The 22894-nt window shown below is 39.4% G+C and overlaps 1 protein-coding gene across 4 annotated transcripts in view; it reads left to right on the top strand.

Annotated features, from left to right (window-relative positions):
• Positions 1-22894, top strand: part of CARMIL1 (capping protein regulator and myosin 1 linker 1) — a 199467-nt gene that overhangs the window by 143437 nt on the left and 33136 nt on the right. For all 4 annotated transcript variants that reach the window (XM_063326384.1, XM_063326385.1, XM_063326386.1 and 1 more), the window contains exons 25-29: positions 572-700; positions 957-1088; positions 5858-6033; positions 8116-8203; positions 11179-11328. In XM_063326384.1, the coding sequence (XP_063182454.1) occupies positions 572-700; positions 957-1088; positions 5858-6033; positions 8116-8203; positions 11179-11328 (675 nt within the window). The remainder of the gene's footprint in view (positions 1-571; positions 701-956; positions 1089-5857; positions 6034-8115; positions 8204-11178; positions 11329-22894) is intronic.

Below are 22894 nucleotides of genomic sequence, written 5' to 3'. Positions count from 1 at the left end.
AGTTCAATTTATCCCCCTGTGAGAGGTCTGATGGAACTATAAAGCAGAAGTTTCCCTTGCAACTAGGAATATTTACATTTTGAAAGAATACCCCAGAAGCCTGTGCGATCGCATTTTGCTTAGACAGGAGAAATCTCTGTTGGTGTTTGAATGGATAGTGACAGAGCTTTCTTTTACTGCCTGAACTTCTTAACGATTCAGGGACCTTCGTAGCTAAGTGTTTTCAGCATTAAATTTGCTCTAAAAAATGGAAAAACACTTGAAGTGGGCAACTTGTTTGTTCTTTGCAGTTATCCTGGAGGCTAACTGTGGGGGAAATATTCCAAAGCATTTGGGTTTTTTTAATGGTAAAGTCTTATTTTTCCAATGTTTAGGTGTGTCTTTATGAAATATAATGGTTTCCTTCAACAGCATTGGTATACTTCCAAGCTGTGATCGTGCATTTCCAGATTGTTATATTGTCACTACAAATCTCATCATGCTGCTATTGATTTGCTACCTGGACTGAATTCAGTTTGTGTTTGACCAACATTCTGATGCTTTATCTTTTCGGTTTATTTTGTTCAAGTAGATGATTGACAGAATATGTGTAAAAGTGCAAGATCATCTCAACTCTTTAAGAAACTGTGGTGTGGATGCTGTACAGGAAGATGTCAAATCTGCAGAACGGCTTATGCGGGATGCTAAGAACTCCAAAACAGTAAGCCTTTCCCAGCGTGCTGGTAATACTGAGAGCAGCTCAGTGTGTGCTTGCGGCTTTTCTCTTTTTGGGGAACTAAAATACCAATGTGTCACAAAAAAGTATTTTCTTCAGATGGTCAGCTGTAGGTAGTATTTAAAGTGATAAAATAATTATAAAGACTTTGACTTAGCAGAGAGATTTCCTCCTATTTTTCCAGATTTGAAGACAGGTAGTGACAAGCCTACTTTCCGAAGATATTCTTTCTGTCTTACAGCTCTTACCAAATCTGTATCACCTCGGTGGAGCATCTTGGGCAGGAGTGAATGGTTCACTCTCCAATCCAATTCAAGAGACACTGGAATCCATGGCTGGAGAAGTCACAAGGGTTGTGGATGAGCAACTTAAGGTCTGTGAACAGATGTGTTACCATCTCTCACATACAGAAACAACTTTTATTTTTTTACTTATTTTATTTTTTCACTTCTCAGTATATTTGTACGCAAGTTATCTTTTTATTATTTGTTTCTTGTAACTTTGTACCTTATTATCTGGATACTTGCCTGGTTGGAATGAAAAAAATTGCTTTAGTGTTTGCAGTGGGCAGAAGGAGTGTATACTGTTTATTATCGTTTTATTTTATCTTCTACAAGGGGAAGACTTACCAGTTGCTTCTTAGGCCCTTAAGTCTCATGCCCTGGAGGAAAAGTACTCACTACTCGAGGTAGCCCACTGGAGTGAAAGCTGCTTTTCTGTAGACTGCATCTCAGATTTTTTTTTTTCCCAGTGACCACTTTTGAACCTGATGCAGAACATCCACTTTAACTGTTTGGTTTGGATAACTTGTATGTATGGAGAGTGCCCCAAGAATTACTACAGGCAGCTTTACAGGCAATCTTTTCACAAGTTGCCTGTCAAACCTCAGTCATTGAACTAGATATCATTGATCTGTAAATATTCTCACCTGGGTATTCAGCCAGCTCTTGCTCAGAAAATTCTACCTTCAATTATGTTAGATCTTACCGTATAATAAGCAAGGAAGAGTCATCCACGCAGCATGTGTGAAGGTATCAGTCCAGGAAGAAGTCAAAGTGGGAAAACTTTAGCAACTCTTAGGAGCTGTATAGAAGCTGATGAATTTAAGAATATGGTTCTGAGGCAGTTCAGATCAACTTAAGATTATGACTGAGCTACCTTGCCTGTGTTTGCTTTGTTCTGCAAGTGAAGGTTGAACTTTCAGTTGAAACAACATGAAAATGCTTCCGTCAGTGGGAATATAATGGAGAACAATAATAATACCACACTACTAATTACTTTTTCAAAATTAAAAAGTTAATGAGGAGGAAAATGGTGCTGAATTTTTAGTTATTTTCTTCCCTTTTCCCATTATATGAAATAAGGTGAAGACTCTTTATCACTTTTTTTAATTTCTGCAGAAATGCGATTTGTCCACAAGATTCTTCCCAGCGGAGCTTATTCGCTATTATTGGGATAGGAATAGTCAGGTCAGCCCTTTGTGCAAGGACTTAAATAAGTCCTGAGCATTTTAGAGAGTCTTATAGAAGGGGGAAAAAGGCCTCTTCAGCATTTTGAATGTTATTTATAGTTACTGGCATAAGACTTAGTTAATGGGTCTTCCATTTATGCTTTTACACATTTACAGCAAAAGGCACTTTAGCTCAGCCGTTCTTACTTTTACATTTACTTTTGATTTGTGCAGCATTTAAGTGCCTTATAAAAAACTATAAAATCGTAATGCTCTTTGTATATTGTAACACTCATTTTTATTAATTTTGCACTCGAGGCTGAAAGGTTTTCCTTTAAGTTCTATGGTGTTATACTTTGTGTGGAGGAGAAAAAGTTGAATATGGATTAGGACTGGGAGTTTTCCACTTGTTTAGGTCAATTCAGAAGATCATACGCAGTTTATTATTTGTGAAGATAGATAAGGGAGCTCCCATAAGTACAGTTCTTTTTGTGATTGCTGGGGGAAAAACATTCTGTGTGCCCTAAGTGGAGTTTTGATTTTTAGCTTCCATAGCAACCAGAAAGATACGTTTGGAAATCAGGTAAAGACAACGAACGCTCTTCAGGCAAATAGAAGATTTTTATTTTTTTTTTAACCTTAAAGAAGGGAAGTGGGGGGAAGGAAGAAGTTAGAATAAGGAAAAGCAACATCTTGGAGTGAGTTGGCCAAAGGAGAAATTATAGCAAGGCCCTTGCATTTGTCTTCTCCTGCTGGTGTCACTGTGGACACATAGAACCCGGAGATGCAAAGGCCCAATGGAAAATTGTAGGCAAGACGATGGTGCTTACTTAGGCAAAAGAAGAGTTTTTTTGTCAGGACAGGAGTGCTTGAACTGTTCCTCTTAAATTCCGTCGTAGTGCAAACAGTTTGTTGGCTCCATCACCTGTTCCTTTTTTTCTTCAGATATCATCATCCTCCAGTCCTTTTACTCACTGTACTCTTGAATGTTAAGAGACATTAGTGGTTGGCAGGACTTCCTTCTCCTCTTCTTTCCGCATGCCGGCTGACTGGCACTTGTGGCCTTGTGACTGAAATGTTTGCCCCTCCACAGTCAATATCAGTAGCTGTGAGTTTCCCCCACTGGAAGGTTTGGGGATGGAAGTAGGGGTGGGGAAAGTCTTCTGTAGATACGATAATAGTCATGTGAAATCAACAGGTGAAATCCAACACTGAAGAAATTATGTTCATTTGTGCACTTAAAGAAGAGATCCAAACTCTATTTAACTTTTAAATTGCACATTCTCTGAGTATTCCGAGTAAAAATTAATTTTCAGGTAAATTTTAGTCTTTCCTTCTGCTTCCCACTGACACCTTCAGGCAGCATTTCTTCACATGCTCCATTTTGGAAGACCATGCTTAGACTGTAATTGTGATTCAACATAGCAAGTCTTTTATAACTTCTATGATTGCGATCCATACCTGGAAATCACATATTGTAAAGATCAGACTTATCTGTATGCTGTGGCTGCTTCATGCTGTTGTGTTGTCCTCATGAATCAACACTTAAAAATCAGCCAGCTAAGAGCTGCAGACTGAAAAATACTGCTTTGAATCATTAAAATTATTATGCGGTAGCATTGGGTTTGTTTCTTACTCAGTATCTACATACGAAAATTGCCAGTTATGGTAGGGCTATGCAAAGAGAAAAAAGCTGTGATAAGATGGAGTTCACCTGAGGTCACTTACCTGCGGAGTGAGATTGGGAAGAAAAAGGAAATAGGTAGAATTTTCGAGGGGTGCAGTTCATTATTTTTGTACAATTTAGAAGCACCTAGGTTAGAGCTAGGCTTACCTAATATACCATTCCAAACAAACATACGTTTTTGTTTATTTTTTTATTTGTAAGTACATTTTTCTATTTGGTTATAAATCCTAAGTCTTACTGGAGATGACTTGGCCCATTTCAGTAAACTGGGCTCTGTCCAGTTCCTCTTCCTCTCTTCTTTCCACCTTCCTTTGGTGAAAGCATGAACCAAGGACAGTGTCTCTATTCTACCTGCCATTTTGGAAGCACCGCAGCCCGAGGAGACCCCACAGTCACTGGAGTGCAGCAGCGTGACAGCTTCAGCGTGCAGAGGGACCAGCTGTCGGAGACAACCATCTCCTCACTGATCCTTTCTAAGTAGCGCTTCATACTGGGAATGGACATAGAGAGTTTGCTTTCAAATCCCATGCTTATGAGCTTTGACCTCTTGCAATCTCTGAAACAAGTTATTAAATGGGAAATTAACTGATGGTTGAACAGCCTTCCGAAGATACCTAAAATAGATTTCCTAGGTTGCTGGGACTGGAGATGCAGTAAGGTGGAGAGAATTTGAACAAATGACAGTTTCCAGTCTTGTCAGAAAATACTGCTTTGAGTTTATAAATAAATCTGTTTTACTGTACACAGGGTATATATCAGCATGTAGATAAAACCGTGTGAATTTAAAATTTAGTTTTCCAAATGACCAGCTGATTGTTTTATACTTTCTGTGGTCCTACCTAATCTTTTTGGATATGAAAATTGAAAGCAATTAGAGGAAACACGGTTCAGTGACACAGGGCACTAGTAGCGTTTCTTTGTCTCACGCTGATCCCTGTGTGTGCACATTAGAGCTCTCCTGCACTTTTCGTGACACAAGTTCATGCACGGATGATTATGTGAGGGGCTGTGAGGCCCCACCTGCACCTGTAGTGACAGATCTTTAGCCTTCTAGTCAGAGCTGGGATTTGGAAAAGAAACCAGTAGGTGATGAAACAGGATTTAAACCAGAATTACCTTTTCTCACAGGCACAGATAGGAGATAAATCTAATGCGATTGGAAGGGGCTTCGTAACGTAACTTTGTAGCATTGAGGTATATATGAAAGATTTTTCTAAGAGAAAGTCTAAGAGGGAAGAAATTGGCTCTCTGCCATCATCAGGGGAGATCTTGTTTTAAGAAAAAGAAAGTTTGAGGGTGTTGGGGTGTTACACGGTCCTGTTTCTGAAGTGCGTATGGTTTTCTTCTGTCCTGGTTTGGGGTTTTGATCAGTTATTAAAAAAGAATAAAAATTGTTGACTGCACCTAACATCCACTATGGACTTCCATGTATATAAATGAGATCTGTATATTAAAGGTTTGTACGCCTACTGCGAATCGTGCTTGTAGCTTCTTAATATTTGGCTCGTATAATCCAGCCCATTACAGCATGCCAAGTTCTCATGAGTCGTCTTTCTTCATATACTGATGCCTTTTACAAAATGTCTGAAGCACTGATGAATATTGCTGATTCAGGTCACCGTTTAGAGCGGAGGCAGCTGCAGCAGAGCATCCACTGCTGCTGTAGGGTGCAGAGGCAGCAGCGGTGGGTGCACAAGGGAAGCTAATTTGTTGTTCTGACAGTTAAGTGCACAGAAATGTAAATGTTTCATATTTGAAAGATTTGTGGTACAGGCACAGTTGTGGGTCATTTTCTGAAAAAGTATGTTGTTCCTCCTTAGCTTTATTTTGTAAAATGCCTTTTATATTACAGCTGGACTGCAAAATGGATTGGAAATTAGGAAGAAAACTTGTAAAAATTACAAGTCTAAAAGTATCATACTACTATGCACCAGAATAATGCTGTAATCTTTCAGCTAATTAAATTCTCAATACCTGATGTTAGCTTTTGCTTACTGTGCTGCAGACGCTCCTAGAGTCTATGGTGGATGCAGCGGAAAACCTTTGCCCAAATGTAATGAAGAAAGCTCGCATCCGTGAAGACCTGATTGAGGCTAGCACTGAGAAGATTTCCATCCCACGCACTTTTGTGAAAAATGTCCTCTTGGAGCAATCTGGAATTGATATCCTCAATAAAATTAGGTACTTTAAAAGACTAATCTAACAAAATTGGTTATAGAATTTGGATTTTGAGTTGCATGTATGTGTGTTTGTGTAGTAGAAGATTTTTGGAATGCTTTTGTGACTCACGAGAAATCATATTAAGGCATTCAAAGAGCAGGAAATTGCCCTACAGGTCTGGTGTATGTAGTTCAGGGGATTCAAATATTTGGAATATCCAGGAATGTTGACTTGATCATTAATGCATGTCTTTCTGTTTTATTTTGTAAGAGTTTTGGTTTATGGTGCACAAATAACATTTTCATGATTGATACATTTTTATTTTTTTTTAAATCTATTGATGTTCTCAGGTAACACTGAATTACAGTAATAGAAGGGAATGGCACTTATTTGCTTTGAGTGTTAATAGTGCTTTGTCTGTCTTGTCTTGTATTTAGTCTTGCCCTGTAGCTGTAGCAATCACTTTAAACCTTTTTGTTTGTGTGGGGGTTGTGCACAGCAGACAGACGTACTTAAAAAATGGAAACTTGGACATTGAAACCACAAACAGGGAGCAGAAACAGTTACCTTAAACAACTTCAGTCTGCTCTCTTAAAAAAAAAAAAAAAAAAAAAAAAAAACACCAAATGGGAAAAAAAGAAGGCTTTTACCTGACCTTTTACTGCATCTTTTTTTCATATTAAATGTGTACCAGAGAATGTATTTATGCAGTATAATGTGGTTGACCTGTACTTAAACTGTTGCGGTTGCCATCATTTGGCTAAGGAATCCTTTCTGCTTGATGGAAAAGCATGGCATTTTGCATTGTGATGCTAATATCTTTGCAGAATAGGAAAACAGTAAGACTTAGAAATTAGTTTTGCAGAGTGCAACAAAATTGGCAGGAAAAGACGTTAAAGACTTTAGCTATGCCTTCAGAGTGTTTAAAGTGGTTCAGGGAGTGAGTTTTCTTCACTTCAGTCCTACCAAACACATCTTGACCCTGAAGACAATAATAATGCCCCTTCCGCCTGTAGAAGCTGCAACTGTCAGTGGGGTGAGGCAGCCAAACCGTCACGCTTCCTGTCTTATATTATTTGAAATTAATATGTAGGTAACTGAGGGAAATCCCTTCACTGTCATTCTCTTCCCACCATGGCTTGGCCACCATTCTACCTCCCTATGAATTGCACTGCCTTTCCAAGGAGTTTCCTACCTTTTCCCCCACGCTTTTCTGCAGCAGTAGTGGTAGCCCCAGGTAGAAATAGCTTTGTTAATCCAATGCAACTCACTCCACACATAAAAACTTTAAAACAAAATAATGTCCGTTGCTGCTCCAAGTGTCAGTTGAAGCAATTGGCCTTGAAAATGTAGAGGCGGGAGAGATGGAGCTTCGGGCTGCAGCTTGGGCATACGTGCTTGTCAGCTGCAAATCAGCAGCCCTCCACAGCCTGACCCTTTTGTATTGTGGCCAAAGACGGGACCCCAAGGGAGCAATTCAAGGCACACATTTCCTTGATAGGAATTCGGCAGAAACACCTCAATTCAGTGTACAGGTGTGTCGGTGTTCCACGTACATCTGTGTAATGGGAATGGCTGACATGTTCTTGAGACAGAAAGTGGTTACTTAGAGCAAAAAGAGGAAGCAAAGTTGCAATGGCAAAGACTGGAGAAATAACAGTGTACAGTTGTCCTTCAGCTGGCAGACAAATGCAAAAAGGAGTTGAGGAAATGAGTGGATTGTAGTTGTTCAGTCCAGTACTGTTAAACAGGCAACACTTTCCTAATCCTATTCATCAGAGATTCGTGTTTCTCCAACTTTGATGGCGAGGTGAGTTTCACATGTGGTTTCTCTTCAGCTCTCTTACCCAGATGTTTTCATTTCAGCTCTTAGAAAAATGTTAGAAGCAGGATAAATATGGTACAGAGGCTCTTGTGTTTACTGTGTGATTCATGAGTTTATTTCTGAAACCTGCAGTCATGTATCCTGACACCCTCTAATGTTTTATTTCAAATAAAGTGACAGCACTGTGGATAATCGTTGCACTGTTGAACACGTAATAAAGACAAAATCCTCCTGCGTGAATAAAAATTTTCTCTGTCTCATTTTTAACTCTCACACAGTGAAGTCAAGCTGACAGTGGCTTCTTTCCTGTCTGACCGAGTTGTAGATGAAATCCTGGATGCACTTTCCCACTGCCATCACAAACTGGTGAGTATTTGCATGGTAGATATTTGAATATGCTGGGTATCTTAACAATGCTATTATATTCATAACTTGTTCAGTTTCTCCTTAGCACACTTCTATTTTGAAATTGGTCTTGTTTTCATTGGCCTCACTGACATCATATAAAATATGATCACGGGACTCTTGCCTCTTTGCTTTAAGGAGGATACAGCCTCGGAAGAGGCTGCATTATATTTTTGTGTTATGATCTTTTACACAATTATCAGATCTAAAACTAAAAATGCCATCAGGATGCAACATTGAGTCATTACTTAAGAACAGTGCCGGTACTTGTCCTGGTGAGATGTTAAGGTTTGGTTGCTTGTGAGATTAGAGGTAAAATTTCATTCTTTAGAGAGAGACTGCTGGGATCTTGAATGAATACATGTTGAGGTTACTTCAGAATGTAGGTATCAAGTTTGAAGAGAATGGAGTAGAAATGTCGGAAAGGAAATGCTGTTTGTTATTTGAAGGTGCTGAGCTGTCAGGAAGCACAGTTATTTTTTATAAAGGTACTTGCTTTATCAAGAGTAGAAGAAATAAACAACTGTGTATCTACAGAAAAACATTTTTATTTCTAATGCAATTCTCTAAGGAGAATCCAATGCTTTTTTTTTTTTTTTAACAAGCCACTTGGGTGGTCGTTCTCCTGATTGAAATTGCTCTTCGTTTCTATTTGAAATTTCTCTGACTTAAGTTTGCGGTTATGAGTTTATTCAAAAGGTTTGCTCCACAAGATAAGGAAAACATATATATTTCTCTTTATTTCCTCTCTATGAAAGTCCTCATACACAGAAAACAAAATCACTCTTCACCCTCTTTTTTTTTTTTTTTTTTTTTTTTTTTTAAATAAATGAAAAGACTGGGTTATTTGAGGGTGTGTCTTCATGATACAGAGCAGCATTGTGTAAAGATACAACCTCTGGTCTCGGGAGCTATGTAGCAGCATCAGCCTGCTGCGTGAGCAGCCACGTTAATTAGCTGCAGTTGGTCCTGGTGCGGGCTCAGCTGGCATCAGCAGTGGGCTGTCTCTGCCCGGTGGTATTGCACAACTTGGACATACCCTGACTCTCGCACAGTAAGTCATTTTCTCCTGCCTTTGAGTCACTTCAGTAACAAACCTCTGCACTTTTTGCCAGCTGTTTTTAAAGCCTCTTTGAAAATTATGGTCCCCAGAACCAGACAGACTATTCCAATGTTTTAATCAACACTGTTTATAGGAGTGAAATTGTTTTTCTCCTGATATTCTTTACTCCTCGTATTTACGTAGCCAAGGAGATAAGAATTCCTTCCTCTTGTCAGAGTTTCAGTGGCAGCTCATTTTCAGAAGTGGGTTTGCTAGATCTCCCTCCCAGTAATGGCTTCTGGACACTTGACACTTGCTGCTTTTCAGGATTGTGTCCATAGCTAATTGCCAGTGCGCTTAGTTCCTAAGGACTGATTGTCCATACATTTGATTTGAGATTATTTACTTGGGGATCTATTTTGGCCTGCATTAGTAATACATCCCTTTCCCTGTTTAACTCTCTTATGTTTCTGTTAGCTGCAGATTATTTCGGATAGTATAGCACCGATGAAAACATTGAAGAGTACAGTTCTCAAAAATGCTGGTAGAGGAACTCCTGTCTAATTTGTCAGTGTTAATCTTCAACTGACAGCTGCAATAGGAGAGTTGGCAGCTAGTTCTTAATACAGCAAAGATTAAATGCACTGATAGAGTTCTGTGCCAGCTCCTTAAATTGGAGCGTCACGTACTACTAATTCAGCCACCTACAAATGTCTGTGTATGTTGCATTGACACAGTAGCATTTGAGGCAAATTGGAAAAAAAATCCCCTTGTTTGACAAGACCTGAGTTTGTCTAATGTGATGATGATTAGCATTAATTATTATTCTAGCCATTTTAGTGTGATTAAAGATAAATCTGCAACAGCTTTCTGGTTGTTTTTCCTGACACTGGACTAAGTGAGCTATAATTGACTCAGGTCATCTGTTTACCCTTTGTGACGGTTAAGAAAATTACAATCCACTGGTTGTTGTGCTGATGTTAAGCAGTAGACTGCAGCTCTCCTTAGCTGCCTCTTTGAAGGCTTCTGTGACTAACTGATTTGGGCCAGCTGATCTTCAAATACTTGCTTTTAAGAGATGTTATTTAATATTCTCTTTAGTTACCAACAGAGCTAGAAAATATTTCATCATTTTCCTGACAACATGAACCCACTCCATTCCAAGTACAATCCAGGGTGGTTTATATAACATTCTCTGCGTTGTTAGTAACAGTTTTTGCTATGCAGGTCTAAAAATGGATTTTATTATTGTTAAGAGTTTTTCCTGTGTGATACTTTAAAAAAAATGTATCTTATCCCATAGATTTATCAATAATGATTTTTTTTTCTTTTTATGGCAACCCCTACCTATTTCTTCAGTGAAACAGAACTGAGGCATTTAAAAAAGCTGTCCTGTTTTTTGAATAGCAGATGATAAAATTTTGGCCGTCTAATAATTATGAAAATTATATTCACTGAAATTATACATCTTTGTGTTATTTAATTAAAAAACAAACAAACAAACAAAAAACAGTCCAGAACAAAGCTTCTCTTACACCCCTTTATTTTCTTTATAATAAAGACAGGACGAACGCTGAGGAAGAACCATAATAAGTTAAAAGTAGGGTGGCTTTTTATCTGACCTTTTTCCTTTTCTTTTTTCCTGTTACACTTTCTCCCTTCCTTCTTAGAATGTGTGATAGAAGGAATTTTCCATTCAAAAAAAAGAATGAAAAAAAAGAACCAAAACAAAACAAACCTTGTGTGAAGATTAACACACAAAACTGAGCTTTGCTTTTGTACTTGGTCTTCTAGGAATTGTGATCACTTAAGTTCCGTAAGCTTTCTGGTTGGGTTTGGTTTGCCCTTTTTAACAGTTTGATTGATGAGTTCCTGTCTTTATCCTTCTCTCCAGGCTGACCATTTGACTAGACGTGGCAAGCCACTTCCACAGCAGGAATCAATGGAAATTGAGTTAGCTGAAGAAAAACCAACTAAACGCGCTATGATGACGGTTGAGGAGTTGACAGAGATAGAACGTTTGGAGGATCTGGACACTTGTATGGTAAGACACATTCCTCAGCCCTTTTGGTTAAGCATGCAAATAACTGGAAGAAAAATGCTTTTCAAAACATCACTTTGTAATTTCATGGTATCAGGAAACTGAAGTTAGGAATTGACTTCTAGAAAAAATAAATGTTAGCTTATGAACATTTTGTCTGAGTTGCGTATTGCTGTTCAGCAAAGGAAAATCTCTTCCCTTTTCTTCAGTTCTCCTTTCCTGGTACCTATTCAAGGGCCTTTCCTTTGCATACATGGCTACAATCAGGCTAACAGAATAAACGTCCTTTTCACTGGCCACAGTTTCACAGAGGTTCAGTTGCAGTAATAAATTGGACCATGCTATCCTTTGACAACATGCTGCTTTCTGCCTTTGTCTTCATTCTACTTGACACAGATTCTTCTGAGCCATGACAAAAAATGTTTCTGCCTGGAATTTATATTATTGACCATGAACAGAAGTTGTTGTTTGGTTTTTTTTTTAAATTAGCTTTTGAACGTACGGAAGAAGTCTTAAAACTTTGAGACAGGGCTGCAAGTGATCCTAGAGGGCAAGCTTTTCAAAAGTAACTGAGTTAGGTGTGTGAGATTCAGGAAAAATGCTGAACATAAATCACTGAGTGCCTTGTAAAATCCCATGTGGGACTTTTATTATAAAGATGGCTTCATGCCATATCATGATTGTTTACAAGATGTAAATCCACAGAATTACAAATAAACGTGTGTTGCTAACTGTTTTCAACCTCAAATCCTCCTCCACCCAGCTTAGTCTGTTGAGGAACTCTAACGTGGACAGGAATTTCAGGGAGCGCTTCTCTATTACGACTTAGTCAGTCTAATAGGTGATCACTGCTGCAAGGGGTGGGCTTTCTCCTCTGCCCCCCTACCAGGCTTTTTGGCCATGTGCTTTCACAGGAAGCTAAACTGGCAGAAAAATTGATTGCATCTTTTTGTAGAATAAATTTTGTTGATTCAGCTCCCGAAATAGACTTACTGCAGAGCCAGAGAAGTACAGCTCAAGAGAAGGAACAGCAGGGTTGCTCCTTTCTGCAGCAGCTACCTGTTGGTCTTGCTTAGCTGTAAAACAGAAGCATGCCTTCCTTGGAAACATCAGCTTAAAATAGCGCTCTCTCCCTTCTAAATCTCCTCCTTCACCAAGATTCGATTTGATGCAATATTTGTCTGAACATCACAAATCCCTGTGAGGCGTGTGATGTTGATGGCATCATCTGGCTCATGACTGGTACTATCAAGTTCCAGAAGCTTTCTGCAGCCAACATTCAGTAATCATTTTGAGCCCTAAATCCTACGGGAGAGAGACATCCCAGTAAAATATGTGGCATCTCAACCCTGTACCTGTAAGTTTGTTTTTGCGTACTAGCTTGATATATAGGAAAATAAGCTGAGCGCTCATTTGGATGCCCCACCCTCCCCCTTTACATTTATTCCTAAACCTGTTAGGAATAATAATACTGGAAATTTAAAAAATAGCTCCTGTCTTTATCTCATATCACTGTGGTTATATGAAAGGATCATATCGCTGTGCTGTTATCTTTCACTTTGGTCATATTAAAATAATGGAAATGTGATGATGCTTACACTCTTTAAAAGATGCATTAGATGCTAACTGTACTTATCTTCAGAAGTGTTTATATCTCTTTTCATTCTCTTTATTCACCCTCATCTTGCACAGAGATTCAAATAACTTTGTGACCCAGATTCTCATCAGTATCTAATTTCTGAAGAGAATGAAGCATCAAATAAACACGGTGCAGTAATCTTACTGCTAAAGAATCCATTTATTAAAAACTGTAATCCATTTTTAAGAGCTGCTTTTTGTATCCTGAGTGCAAGTGATATTGGTTGCTGTTGTAAAAATATATAGATAAATAGATAGCCCCAAGAGGCTGAGGAATACAGGGCTTGTTACTGAGCTAGTGTTCTTACTGAGTTTTTTTTGCAACTAAAAGCATCTTAAGAATGGATATCTTGCATCTTCTGGGTGGAGTAAGTAGCTTCAAAGATAGCACTTTAAAAGTTATGTACTTTAGCTATAGGAAAATCCTACAGCTTTCAGATATTGTCTTGGAAAAATTAACCTGATTTGTGTCAGCTTTTAAGTGTCCTACAGATATTTGCTTGGAAATGAGGAACCTTCTGAAAGGGGGCATCAGTGAATGTTTTGTGAGCTGGTCAGTGCAGGAAACAGATATGTCGCTGAAAGATTTTACTGAAAAGAGAAGCATATGGTTTTGTGTATGGTTTTATGAACTATAATTATGAACCTAATTTCCCTTGATTATTTTTAATCTTAAATGAGAAATAGCTATTTAGATCCCACCAAAATGGCATTAGTCCAGAACACTGCCTTGTTTAGCCATTGGAAATCCCTAAGCATTACAAAGTGTGGTGATAAAACAATTCTTAACCTTGTGAGTCGATGATACACCTGGCTGTGTGTTCTGCAAACCTCAAACCTGAAACTTTGAATTGCAGCTTGGTGTTGTGCATGTTTGGCAGCCTAATCTCCTATTGCCAAAAGAATAAGGAACGTGGGATAAGGCTGATTGTGTTTCTAGGATGCCAGGAAAAACTCATCTATTCTAAGCCCTGCCTATCCGTTTGCTCCAGCTAGTTGTCAAGAAGTCTAGGGAAGGAGAGATTTTGATCTTATAGGAGAGACACTGAGCTTGGACCACTGTTCTGAGGGAGCTGGTTTTTTTTTTCCATTTGCCAAACTGGATTCACTTTGCAAACCCTTTATCTTCAGCAAGCTTGTTTTCTTCAGCAAGCCTATTGAGGATCAGTATTCTGGCTGAGGCGATGTGTACAACAGTGTATTGTTATTCACCAGTCTCCCTTGAAGCTGTATTTGAACAATTTGGGGAAAACTGGATCCGGGTTCAGGTTACAGGTAGATATATAGCACTGAAGCTAGGTGGATGACTATGAGTGGGTAGATAGAATCATCTACGTTGGAAGTGACCTTTAAGATCATCGAGTCCAACCATCAACCTAACACTGCCAAAACCACCACCAAACCATGTCCCTACACACCACATCTACCTGTCTTTTAAATACCTCCAGGGATGATGATTCAATCACTTCCCTGGGCAGCCTGTGCCTATGTTTGATAACACTTTCAGTGAAGGGGTTATCCTAAACCTTTCCCTGGTGCAACTTGGGGCCATTTCCTCGTGTCCTATTCCTTGTTACTTGGGAGAAAAGACCGACCCCCACCTCACTACAGCCTCCTTTCAAGTGGTTGTATGTATTTGTAATATAATGCTTATGAGCTGTTTGTTCTTATATGAAGATTGAAAGTGGAAGACAAGGAGGTTTGTGTACAAAACTTGGACTGGCAGCATAGGGATCTGAAACCTCCAGTGGTGGTGACAGAGCAGACAGGCAGGCGCTGCTGCGTTTCGCAGCCGTCCCACCTATCCTCAAGCAGGGCACAGAGTGGCTGTGGCTGGGAGGATTCCCCTGCCGGGGTAGAGAATTGCCATCCACCCACCTTGAACTTTGATATGTGTAAACAACACAGACAAGACAGAATCAAGTACCACAAATGGGCCCATGAAATGCACCACTGAAAAACAGACTCCTGAATGTTATTTCTAGGGTTTTTTTTTTGTTGTGGGAATTAGGACTTACTAAATACTAAACTGTGCAGTTAAAGCTTATTAGCTTCAATTTAGAATATGATTCTCATTCAGCCTTTAACGGTGGCCTGAGAGCCTGTAATATGAAAGATTTGTCAGTCATACCAGAATTTGCTAGTCTGTTAAATGAGTTCTGAAGAACACTGGGAGTGATTGAGTGGTCCAGTGTAGGATGCAATAGCTGGAACATTACAGACCCGAGAATTTCTGATCTCCCTGAGCTGCAATATAGTAAATTGATGCTTCCCTAATCTACAGCTGTCTTAGTTGTCTATGTTTAATTAGAGCTACATTGATGGTAATAAGTCATTAGATAAAAGTTGCGTGCACGTAGGATGGAAAGAAAAATCTTTATGCAGAAAATTACTTGCTGTTCTCAGATTAAAGGAAGAACCATGCCCTGCTTTTCAGAGCTTAGACTCAATCATGAATTAACTTCATAAAATAGTACGCTTTCTCTAAATTTTTCTGTGCATATATGAGAGGAGTGACACACTTTAAATTAATGCATGCATTTTAAAATTAACTTTAAATAAAGCACCCTTTTTTACTGAGATTGAATATCATGTATCTTGGTATGTGTAATTGTGTAGGTAGATACTTATTTGATTTTGTGTAATGCTTCTAGTTGTACTTTATTCTTTCATAACCATTAGTTCTTTGCAAGAGTAGGAGATATTAAACAGTGCTCAATTCCCCCCACCAAAAGGTAATGAAGCATCTTTATTTGTTTGGGTTTATCAGTTATATTTTAAAGCTTTTTTTTTTTTTTCAGCTATTTGAATGCTAGTTTGGTTTCCAGAATACTAAAAGGAGATCACCAGAGTTGAGCCACTACTTAACGAAAAGTTTTGAGAGAAATAGCTTTTTAATAGAAACATGTGTACTCATCATCTTTAAAATATCCATTTCAGGAATATAATTTTATTACTGTAGGTAGTAACAAGCATACAGACAGGATAAGTAGTGTTTTTAGAGCAAAGCAGAGGTTATTTGTGTTATGAAGAGGTATGCTAGGAAATTGTCTGAAACATGTAAAGGAATTGTAGGTTGTAATATACAAGTCTGCTTATAAATCTTCTTTAAAGCATTTCAGTGTAAGATAGAAATGCTTGGATGGCAAATTATGTGTTTGCCAAAATGCTTGTAGTTAATAGAAAAGGACTGCCTGTGATGAATATTAAATCTTAGCCATTTCTCGTCTGTTTCTGATTTTAACCATAGAGATGGTTCTATGACTTTAATGGAGGAAAAGAAAAAGAATAATAATCCCATGAGCAATATATTAATGTTTTAGTCTGTATTAAGCAATAGATGTCACTTGTACAGTAGAGAAGAAAATTTTCAGAAGTAGCAGAACGCTTGTAGATTGGTGCTGTTTGTTTTTTTTCCTGGGAATGTACTAACTAGCCATTGTCAAAGATTTATCAGATTAGTCCAGTATCCAGGTGAAAACTTATGAACCCATGGGTTCTGAAAAGCAAGGACTGTATGGACCTCAGTGTTTTCAGAGAAAAAGGAGAAACTGCATTCACAACAGAATAATTTTTTTTTTTTTTTTTAACAAAAAGAAAACTCATAAAGCACCACCTGAAACCTTTTCTCTCCCCATCCCCTCCTCCAAAACCAATTGGAATTAAAACAACAGAAACCCCTTCCGTTGCTTTCACTGGAGGAAGGAGAAAATCATGGTACAAACTCACGTATGTGTGCACTGATACTGTAGGAAGACAAATTAAAGTAGAGATTCTCTGGTATGCCCTGATGTACTACCACATCTGATTCTTGTTGCTCTGTATTTACCTGCAGCAGAATTGTCCCAGGCATAGATAATCAGCTTTTTGGATGAAAGACTGAACGCCTACTGCAATAAAACCCCAGTTCCTGTTGGACTCTCTGTGTTCTCCTGTGCTATAAATAAAGCTCTAGCTCTGTGATGGGCTTAATCCAGCAAAAATCACTGTTCTTCCTGAAAAGAGCATTTCCACATTCCCCTGTACACAGCTCGCTCTTTCCTGCCCACACCCTCACACTTGCACTGGTGTTCACACAGCCTCACTACAAACTGGGTGTGGGAATTGATTCGGCTGAAAATTAAGGTTTTTACAGGGGATTTCTTTCGCAGGTTAGTTTACAAACTGACTAGTCCTCTGGTTGGGTTCACAAAACAAATCCTGAGCGGCAGAAACAAGCAGGCAGGGATGAGGGCGAAGGCAGCAGCCTGGATGAATGCCGGATTAAATTGATTGTGACACTTGAGTTTCTCTCTTGTATGCGTTAGCAGAAATGGGCCTTTGATGTGTAGTAAATACAGCACTCTGTGGGAAGCCAGGAATTGGCATTATGGTATGCGAGAGTATTCTTGGCTTCTGAAAAGGCTCCATCACAGGCGTGCGAGCAAATCTACTTCAGCGGGAGTCCGGTAATATTCCTGACTCACCCCTAAACTAGGAGAGTTTATGAGAACGTCACCAGGAGGGTGACGCTGGCACAGTGCCAGCGTGGTCCCTAAGCCCTCCCCTACACATGCGGTGCTGTGGCTGAGAAAGCAGGAGACAAAGGGAGCCGGTGTGATAATTTTGAAGAACCTGTGAATATCTTGTTTATTTGCAAGCTGTGCGTTTATATGTTAGCCTCACCATTAGTATTACAATTACATTAATTTTAATTGTGAATATTTGTTACCTGTCTTTCCCTGGGTTCCTTTATATAAAGTTTTGCAGCAGCATCACTGCCCTTAGAGGTCCTTATCTGTGTTTATTCAATGCTTGTTACACGTATAGACGACAGACTACAGTCTCTGTCAGGCTCATGAAGGGTTCCGTGTTCCCAGCTGACACACTTTAAAAGAAACCTGGCTTTCAGTGTCTTTTTCTTGGCCTTCTGAGTGGAAGGAGGTGATGGATAATTGATATATAATATGGTTTTCTTAAACCAACTGAGACTTCGTAGTCGGAGTTCAAAGCTGTTTCTCATAATGTGAGATACGTTATTGGCACAACATGAAGTCTATGAAGAATGTGATAAACTGCTCCTAGTAACAGCACTGAATGCTTGGTTAAGAAAAAAAAGTAGTGTAAAATTGGAGGCTTGTTTTCTGCTTAGGTTAAAATGAGAATTGTGAAATGCAGCTTCTGGGTATTCTGTTTGCATGGTGGCATATCTGTATCAGAAACTTGTCTTCCCAAAACTTGTTTTGCGTTAGTAGATGGAGAGTTGTATTGGGGGTGGAGGGAAGGGTGCATAGTTACATCCTTTGTGGTAGCAGTTTTCTTATTGATACTGAGTTTCCATCATTTTATTTCATGTGTCGTGAAAAAGCCACATTGTGAGGAGAGTTCAGTAACAAAGCACTCGCTGAAACACTGGTCTTGAGAGTTTAACTTGCTTGCAGTGGTTTTAAGAGGGAGTTTACTACTAGGAAGTTAGTCTGTGGCAGACAGAAAGGTCTTGAACATGTAGCTATGCAGTCTATAGGTAGTGCTAGCCCCAGCTGCTCAGTCCCACCATTCACTGCTCTGCTAGCAAGAATTTGAATGCCCGGGCTGCAGGCGGAGTCATCTCAGCAGGCACCAGCTACCTGTTTCAAGCTATAGCGTGCTGGTGGACACCCATCCACCTCTGGGTGAGAGATGTGACTAGCCCCACCTGGGTTCGCTTGCCCTGCCAGCCAGCACTGGCCCATACAGCCAGCAGCAGGGATCACCCACGCGCTCACGTACCTACTTCAGGTAAAGTTAAGAGGTTATAAGGACAAAGTCCCTTTGCATGGGCTGGATTGACGGGCATTTGTGTAATCCCTTCTGCCAGCAGAGCTGTGGAGTCAGTTGATGTTCAACATAAATAGATGCAGAATTCATCTTTCCACAGCCTCTGTTTACAACAACCTACTTGTTATTTCCCATGGCAGATTAGCAAGAGCTTCTTTGGGGGAGTTCTTGCCAAAATCTAGACTCTGTAACCTTTGGCAGAGGGACAACAGCAAACAGCATGAGAATAACCTCTAATAGTGCTGTGTCTGTAGCACACATCTGTCTGCAGCCATAATGCTTCTTGATTCAATTAATATCTGGCTAGTTGACCTTCTCAAGTGGTTGAGGAATTTTCTGTATAGGTTGCGTGGTCCTTTCTTCTGCTTTTTGATTCTTCCAGTGTCTCAAATAAATAATTTGGCACAACTTACTTATCTGTGTCACATGGGGGAGTCTTGTTTACTCTGAAATCTGGAGAACCTACTGAAAATAGCACATGCATGAGTCTGTCTCACTAAGAGTGCTTCGTGGTTCTCGCTTCACCCAGAAGAACAGGAGGCTTGCGATTTTTTGCTCTGCAAATTGATACCTCGTATTGCAGGGATAAAGAATAGTTGCTCACAGGAACAGAGGAGAGGAATTCTGTGTTAGGGCAGGTGATTATGGAGTACCATTAGATTTTTGCTATATTTTGTCAAGGAAAAGGAGCTTAGGACGAGCTAGGTTACTGGAATAGAAACTTTTAAGTAAATAAATAAGACCAAGAGTACGTAGTGCCAACAGGCTAGAAGACAGCTTCTGGGTCATCAAATCTCATCCCTGCTATCACTGGCAACTGCACACACAATCCTATTCATAAATTTATCAGGCTTCCTCTCAAAACATCTCTCTCTCAAGCTAAAGGAGAACGTAGAGGTAAATAGATTATTTCTTCTGCTGCTACTCAGGTCAGCTAAAGCCTCATTGCAAAGTGGTGGGTGTATCTCTACAGTAAGGTCTTACTTCATGTGAGTAAAGATGAAATTAATGTGAATTTTTGAGGTCAGTACTGACAGGATTGAAATACTGATCTGAAATGAAAAGCACTTGTGGAAAAAAAACCTTCAAGTGAGCAAATGTTAAAGAAAACAGAATGAGCAGGATAGAAAGACAAAGCAATTGAAAAGTCAGGGTAGTTTCATTCAAAGCTGATCAGAAGAACCTCTTTTTATCTCGTGCATTTTAGCTGTGGGTCATTTCCAATACCATGGTATCTAGATACTCCAGGGGAAGTTTGTGTCCATACTCTCTGAGAAATTGCTGAATCCAGTGCTTTGTTGCCAGCCAGCACTTAATGCCACGCTTGTGGGTGAGCCGTCCTGCTCTGTAGGGCATGGTTGGGGGTGAGCACTCCTGCTTTGCAAGGTAGGCATCTTCCTCTTCTTTCATGGTGCTTGTGTCCTTCCTAGGCTCATATGCTGCCCATGACTGTCTGACCAAGCAGTGTTATTTAAGTTATGTATCACACTTAGATGTTTGCACTCCATAGACCAGCCTTTGAGTTTTGTCATCCTCTCTTGGGTAATTATGATTGACCCTTTCTATCAGTTTGTTTTAGAGGAGAAACTCAAACACTCTACTTAAATATTTCTGTTTCCCATGCCGGGTCTCAGAATACTTGCTAGTTGCCTATCAGGATATCTCCTGGTTTTAAAAGGGAGATATCTTGATATAGTAGTTCCTGACAGGACTTAAAATTCAGAAGGTTGGTGGTGTTATTTTAATGTTTAAGTTCACAAAGCATATCTCAAAGTATCTGAGGGGTATAAAGCTTTACTGTACATGCTGGAAAGATGTCTGAAACAAACTTCAATGAGAAAAGAGCAGCAGCTCAAGTATTCCCGGACTTTCAAGGGTAAAACCTCCCATCGTAATTCTGAGCAGGGAGGCTACTAGTCCACTTCCCCGCCCAGGGTAAACTATATCTGATTCACTATTAGGAGTCTCCCTGTAGCGTTTCTCCTTTGAAATGTCACCGCTTCAGCACAAGCGATGCATCGCCTGCCCCCAAAGGGTCTAACGATGGTGGTAAGATGACTGCTGGTTTTTGCCTGGATGACTACTTATCCTTTTGGTAGCTGTTTGCTTCAGGTTGTCAGAAGGATGGAGAAATGCAGAAGCTGTGTTAGTTCTCAGTCCTGGGAAGCTGTAGGGCAGGTAGATACAACAGTTCCTTTTCATAAAATCATAGAAAGGGTAGGGTTAGAAGGGACCTTTAAAGATCATCTAGCCTACGGCCCTGCCATGGGCAGGGACGTCTTTCGCCAGATCAGGTTGCTCAAAGCCCTGTTCTACCTGACGTTGAACACTTCCATTCAGGAGTACCTTACCTCAAACTTGCTTTAATGACGTAATTGCCCAGGGCACCTGATACATATGGTCTTTAAAGAATTGCCTAAGCGTATCTTAAATGGCTGTCCACCCCTCTATATTTGCTGAGTTTAAGAGCTTTTTCTTCTTACTACATGGAAGTTTAGGTCATAAACAAAGTAATTTTTACATCAGCATTTGCTAGCTGAAGGTAATGGACAACGACAAGCAAGCAGGTCATGGTGGCTTAAAGAGATAGTTTGTGCCATCTGACCTGCAGCAGCTCGCTGTTCTACACTTACTCTGTAACTAAAATAAATTAGTTGGAACCATCCTCTTTGTTCGTCTTAAAGCCCAGCTGTTGTGGAAGATGCTGCTAGCCTCTTCACAAGCAAGTAAAAACCAGAACTGATGATACAGAGAATTGCTTTTTCTCTTGCAGGTGGTAGTTGCAGGCAGAGTTCCTTGCAGGATACTCATTCAGAACATGAAATAAAAAAATCAGTTTAATAGTTTTAGGAACTGCTCAGTTTAATTCATGCATCTGTTTTTTTTTACTCTTCATAATAAAAGCTTTGGTTATTTATATGCAAGAATATTTATTAGCAGGAATTTTAAATTACTTGAAAGATGTAAGTGCAGAATTCTGAATTAAAAGAATATATTGAAATACTTGCTGAAATATCACAGAGTACATGAGCCACATCTCAGCAACTAGAAAAGCAAAGGTTTCTTGGCTAGTAAAATGAAACGAGCTCAAGGGCAAATCTATTGAGCTAATCTTACTGCCGCGCTACTCCTTTTCTTTCAGAAAATGTTGCTGTACAAAGTAATTCAAAAGGTCAGGCTGGTTTAGATGAGACTAATTGAATTAATTCTGAACCACAGCTCGTTCCCTAGAAATTCAACTCCTGAGGAAGGGAAGGAAATAAACAATCATACGCCTTAAATTCATGTATGGATTATTTGTATGCCATATTTATTTAAAAATCTATATTTATATATAGTATTTCCATATAGAGGACAACACTCTGAAATAGAAGGTCAGGACTAGGTCCTCTGCTGGTGTTAAAATGCATAGCCACTACATTCAGGACAGTTGTATAAACAAACAGCAGCCTATCGCAGCTTGGCCATCTAAATGATGTGTTAGTGGCCTTATTCTCCTGTCCCCTGTAAAATACTCCATTAGCTGTCATGGATTTTAGCATTGCATTTAACTTTCCAAGGACAATGGCACTCGAGGGGGACATTCTAAGGATGGTGATTCAGGTTACCATTGCTGCTAGTGGGAAGTACATAGCTAAATATCTGCAAGCCATGCTGAGGATTTTACCCTGGAAATCACGTTATAAAATCTTCAATCGTTGAAGCAAGCAATAGCCAGTTTCTAGTTTCTAAGGCTTTCTGTACAGATGGCAAGACACCCGTGTGTCCAAAGATTCATACGCAAAAAAGCAAAGTTGGTCAACTTCCTGCTGGGCTTTACAAAGAATACCTGAAGATTTTTTTTTTAGATTTTTTTTTTTTTTTAAAATGAGAACAGATGTATGACATCTCTGTCAAAGGCCGTTAGGAGAATATAAGCAGCGTGGGAAATGTCAATTGACTGAAGTGGTGTCATGATAGCTTTACAGGTCAGGATTCCTTACAGCGAAAGAAAACAGCAGTACTTGTGATAAAATGCCGTGTTTTCTTATGCCTCTTTCTTAAAAAGGTATACCCCACAAAATACATATAGCTGAAACAATTTAGCACTGGCTGAAAATATTCTGAAAGATCCTTGAAAATGTCTTTTCTGACA

Source organism: Chroicocephalus ridibundus, chromosome 2, assembly GCF_963924245.1.
Source record: "Chroicocephalus ridibundus chromosome 2, bChrRid1.1, whole genome shotgun sequence".
NCBI classification, from domain to species: Eukaryota; Metazoa; Chordata; class Aves; order Charadriiformes; family Laridae; genus Chroicocephalus; species Chroicocephalus ridibundus.
Note: the sequence above shows the minus strand (reverse complement) of the source record. Positions and strands in the feature narration are given on the sequence as shown.